The sequence below is a fragment of the Sprattus sprattus genome (assembly GCF_963457725.1).
Source record: "Sprattus sprattus genome assembly, chromosome: 16".
NCBI lineage: Eukaryota > Metazoa > Chordata > Actinopteri > Clupeiformes > Clupeidae > Sprattus > Sprattus sprattus.
The window spans coordinates 29,731,805-29,736,804 of NC_137914.1; the positions used below are offsets into that span (position 1 = coordinate 29,731,805).

The 5,000-nt window shown below is 46.2% G+C and overlaps 1 protein-coding gene across 1 annotated transcript in view; it reads left to right on the forward strand.

Annotated features, from left to right (window-relative positions):
• The window catches only part of fibcd1a (fibrinogen C domain containing 1a), a gene marked incomplete at both ends in the record, with an annotated part of 121,949 nt that overhangs the window by 26,091 nt on the left and 90,858 nt on the right, over positions 1-5,000 (forward strand). The window contains one exon of the mRNA XM_080854645.1: positions 4,690-5,000. This exon is cut by the window's right edge and continues 169 nt beyond it. Coding sequence (XP_080710771.1) covers positions 4,690-5,000 — 311 coding nt within the window. The remainder of the gene's footprint in view (positions 1-4,689) is intronic.

Below are 5,000 nucleotides of genomic sequence, written 5' to 3' on the forward strand. Positions count from 1 at the left end.
GGAGAGGGAGGGGAGGAGAGGAGAGGAGAGGAGAGGAGAGGAGAGGAATGTGCATCTGTGCTGAAGAGGCTCTCCATGCTTTGCTCTCTGCCCACCGCGCGTGTGTGCCTGTGTGCGTGCAGGGTGGTAGAGCAGAGAGAGAGAGAGAGAGAGAGAGAGAGCGAGAGAGCAAGAGAGGGGTGGGTTGGTTGCACAGGGTGGGTTAGGGGGGTGGTAGGAAGGGCAGGGAGGCTGGTGTGTGAGAGCGAGCTTCTTCAGTTTTCCCTGGCGGGGGTGTTGATCAAGGTTAACAGTCTCTCCATCCCTCCCTCACCCCTCCCCTCTCTCATTCTCTCTCTGTCTCTCCATCCCTCCATTGTTATCTCTCTCTCCATTCATTTGTCATTCTCTGTCTTTTTGCCTCTATTTCTTTAACTCTCTCCACCTCCTTCCCTTTCTCTCTAACTCTCTCTCTTTATCTCTTTCTCTCTATATATCTCTCTCCACCTCCTTTCCTCTCTCTCTAACTCTCTCTCTCTATCTCTTTCTCTCTCTTCCTTTTCACTGGTTATATAAACACAACTCTCTATCTGGAATATCTCTCCTCTCCCCCTATTCTCTGTCTGTGTCTCTATCTCTCTCCCCCTGTCTTTCTCTCCCTCCCTCTCTCTCTCCCCATGTCTTTCTCGTCCTCCCTCTCTCTCTCCCACTTTTCATTTAACCCCCCCTCTCCATCTCTCTTTCTCTCTTTCTGTCTCCATCTCTCTTTGTCTCCCCCTCTCTTTCTCCTTCTGCTGAAGAGACTGGTAACCCCTGTGTTGGGTTCTTCTTCTGTGACACTCCAAGCTGCGTGTGTGTGTGTGTGTGTGTGTGTGTGTGTGTGTGTGTGTGTGTGTGTGTGTGTGTGTGTGTGTGTGTGTGTGTGTGTGTGTGTGTGTGTGTGTGTGTGTGTGTGTGTGTGTCTGGGCGTAACAAGCCGTTCACAGGCCTTTGATGCAAAGGCTGCTAATGCTGGAGGACAGGAGGCATTGTTGCTTTATTGGAACAAATTGATCTGAGTTGCCTGGCTTTCTGTCTGTGTGTGTCACTGGGGAGCAGGCTGCCATCTTTTTGCACATTAATTATCTTTAAATAAAAATGACAGGCTTGCAGCAGGGGCTCAGGCCTCAGGGGGAGAGGCTGTGTGTGTGTGTGTGTGTGTGTGTGTGTGTGTGTGTGTGTGTGTGTGTGTGTGTGTGTGTGTGTGTGTGTGTGTGTGTGTGTGTGTGTGTGTGTGTGTGTGTGTGTATGTGTGTGTATGGGCTTGCATACACACATTCGCAAAGACACACACACACCCACACACATGCACAGACACATGCACAGACAAACACCCACACCAGCTTCGGAAATCCACGAGGGCAAAGGGCAAAACTGCCCCTAAGAAATATAATTTTGCCCCTAAAATAACTAGGAGAGGGGCAAAAAATGCCCCCATAATTTTGTGTAAAAATAATTTAATGAACGTGACAAAATCATCGTAGCCTATATGACCCGGTCAGTTGCCATTAAATGTTTTGATTTTCGCCTTGACTGACTGTTGCGTGAAGAACCGAACGTTCTAACTAAAAATATTTGGAGCGCTTCCTAATCAGACCTGTGACTGCGAGGGTGAGGAGAAATGAGGATCAGCGCAGTCTCAGTCACCATCTCAGGTTCTAAAAGATAATAACATTAATTCACACACCCAGCGACTGTCAATTAAAGTTAGATTGGCCTGGGGTGGAGGATGACTACGACGACGAGAAAAAGACCTGATTTTTTTTTTCAAGGCATGTCGGACTAGTGGACAACGAGTTGCCCAAGTCGTTGTCAGTACAGGCACATTTTTCTGCTGACTTCATTAAGGGGAGCTTTTTTTTTCACTTTTGTCACCAGGCGCCAAGCAACAGGCCATCGCCTACGGTGAATGATAACTTGTAACAATACTTTTAAAAATGATTTAGTTCGGTTAAGCTAGTTTAATGTTAGTTAGCTAACGTTAACTGTCTCTGATAGTGCGTTAGCTACAAAGGCTTGCTTGCAAGCTAGCTTACTAGTCTTATCTGTATTTCCTGTAGGCCTACTATGGTAGGTAGCTACAACATGATTAAAGGTAACACAAAAATCCATAAATATAATGTGTTATTATTATTAAAAAAAGAAAGAAAAAACGATTGTTAATAGTTGAATAATGAAATGTAGTAATAACAACTAATAACCACAAAGAAATAAGAATAAACGTGAATATGATGGTCTAATTTACGTTGTCTGTTTGGTTTTTGTTAAAAAAATCTAAGAAAACATTTTGAATTTGTAGACTAATGCCTAATAGTCTTATTATTGCCATTTGATGACAATTGTTCATATACTTTAAAGTAACACTATGCAACAATTTAACACTTTTTGAGGTATGGTTTTATAGGCAACTAGTTTTGGTACCATCCTCTAATTCATTTTGATCGCATATGGTCATGAGAAGGACAGATCAAGACCTGTGTCTTTCCCACTAGCCATCCAAGATATGCCATATGTAGTTATGTGTAACGGGCTGGAACACCCTGCAAAAATGGAAGAAAAGTTTTCACATGCATGACATGCCAGGTACTGCAAAAATACACCAGTTAGTGTGTTGGCAAGCTTCTATCAGTGTCAGCTGGGCTGTTGGTGGTGGTTACAAGGTTTTTGCATGCCTTTTAGTGAGCGTACTAGTTTTGGAACAGAATTCCGTATTGCTGCTTTAAGCCTAAATAAGTGTGTTTATTATTTTGAACAAAGGATAAATGTTTTTCACAAGTTTCTAAAAGTGCCCCCAAATTTTTTGTGAAATGCCCCTGGATTTCAGTAAGTGGGGGCAAAAATTGCCCCCTAAAAAATATGTAAATTTCCCACCATGACCCACACACACATATGCACAGACACAGACACAGACACAAGCACATGCACATGCACATGCACATGCACAGACACACACGCACACACACACACACACACACACACACACACACACACACACACACACACACACACACTGGGACCTTGGGGAGTAGCTGTGTGTGCTCTAGCCTGTCCTGGGTTCACTCTGTGATGCTCCGTCTCACAGATGTTCCTCTCAGCTCTGAGCTCCACAGAGATACAGCAGGGGGGAAGAGCACACACACATGGAGACTCATCAGAGGCAGCTGGGTGTGTGTGTGTGTGCAGCTGGGTGTGTGTGTGTGTGTGTGTGTGTGTGGGCGTGGGCGTGGGCGTGTGAGTGTGCGTGTGAGTGTGAGTGTGAGTGTGAGTGTGAGTGTGCGTGTCTGTGTGATTTACCTACCTACAGTGTGTTTGGTGTTTCCGCCACTAACATACTCTTCATATGATGGCTTCTTTATATATTTCATGATTGTGCACCAAGTGCTCATGTGGGTGTCTGTGTGTGTGTGTGTGTGTGTGTGTGTGTGTGTGTGTGTGCATGTCAGTGTTTGTATGGTTCTCTGTGTGTGTGTGTGTGTGTGTGTGTGTGTGTGTGTGTGTGTGTGTGTCTGTGTGTGTGCGTGTACAAGCTTGTTTGTATGTGTGTGTGTGTGTGTGTGTGTGTGTGTTTGTGTGTGTGTATGTACCAGACTGCTGTGTTCTCTCACAGGGGACAACTTCCTCCCGTGAAGTGAAATTGTAAAATAGAGCGGTGGAGGAAGACCTGAGTCATTTAAATAACACACTCTCCTCAAGGAGCCAGAGACAAACTAAAGATGTGTGAAGGCTTTGATAGTTATGTGTCTGTGTCTGTGTCTGTGTCTGTGTCTGTGTCTGTGTCTGTGTCTGTGTGTGTCTGTGTCTGTGTCTGTGTCTGTGTCTGTGTCTGTGTCTGTGTTTGTGTCTGTGTCTGTGTCTGTGTCTGTGTGTGTCTCTCTGTGTCTGTGTCTGTGTCTGTGTCTGTCTGTGTCTGTGTGTGTCTCTCTGTGTGTGTGTGTGTGTGTGTGTGTGTGTGTGTGTGTGTGTCTGTGTCTGTGTCTGTGTCTGTGTCTGTGTCTGTGTCTGTGTCTGTGTCTGTGTCTGTGTTTGTGTCTGTGACTGTGTCTGTCTGTGTCTGTGTGTGTCTCTGTGTGTGTGTGTGTGTGTGTGTGTGTGTGTGTCTGTGTGTCTGTGTGTGTGTTTGTTTGTGTTAGTCACGTGCACGTGTCTAAGGGTCTGTCCATCAGATGCTCCTTTTTTTTTGTCTTTGACTGCTTGTGTGTGTGTGTGTGTGTGTGGAGTAAAGAGGCAGATGTGTCTGACAGCACTCCGCTCGAAGCCATCTTTTGATTAGAGAGATGTGTATGCTCCCAAACATGTCTCACGACTCTAACTCTTACTTCTACACACACAGTCACTTTCACACACACATTCACACAGACAGACACATACACAAACACACAAACACACACATACACACACACACACACACACACATTTGCAGTCTTGAATGTGTACAGACGTGTGTGCACAGCTGGGGAAATTCTGAGCAGAATGTAATTTCAGACAATATTGAATTGCAGGGCCCTGTAGCATTGAAATAATGTATCCTATTTGTATGAATGACTAAGGGCAAGCCCTGATTCTGATACAGCATCTGCATTCTCTAATGTGGCATGTAGATTGACTGTTACTGTATATGTGTGTGTGTGTGTGTGTGTGTGTGTGTGTGTGTGTGTGTGTGTGTTTCTCCAGAGGATGAGCTGCAGCTACCTTCTCTGCACCATCCTCCTCTTTGTGGCCGTGTTGCTTGCCATCACGGTAACGGGCAGCATCCTGCTGATGAACCACTACCAGGCCCCGCCCGGCCCCGACGACCCCCCTCTCATCAGCACCAACCAGGACGAGGGCAACTCCCTGGTGACCATCGAGAGGGGCGACGGCTCGCGCATCAACATCTTCATCGACCCCAACTGCCCCGACTACAACACCAATTTCCTGCGGCTGGAGGGCGTGCAGACGTCGCTGCTGCACTCGCTCACCGACCACGACTCCGACCTCAAGTC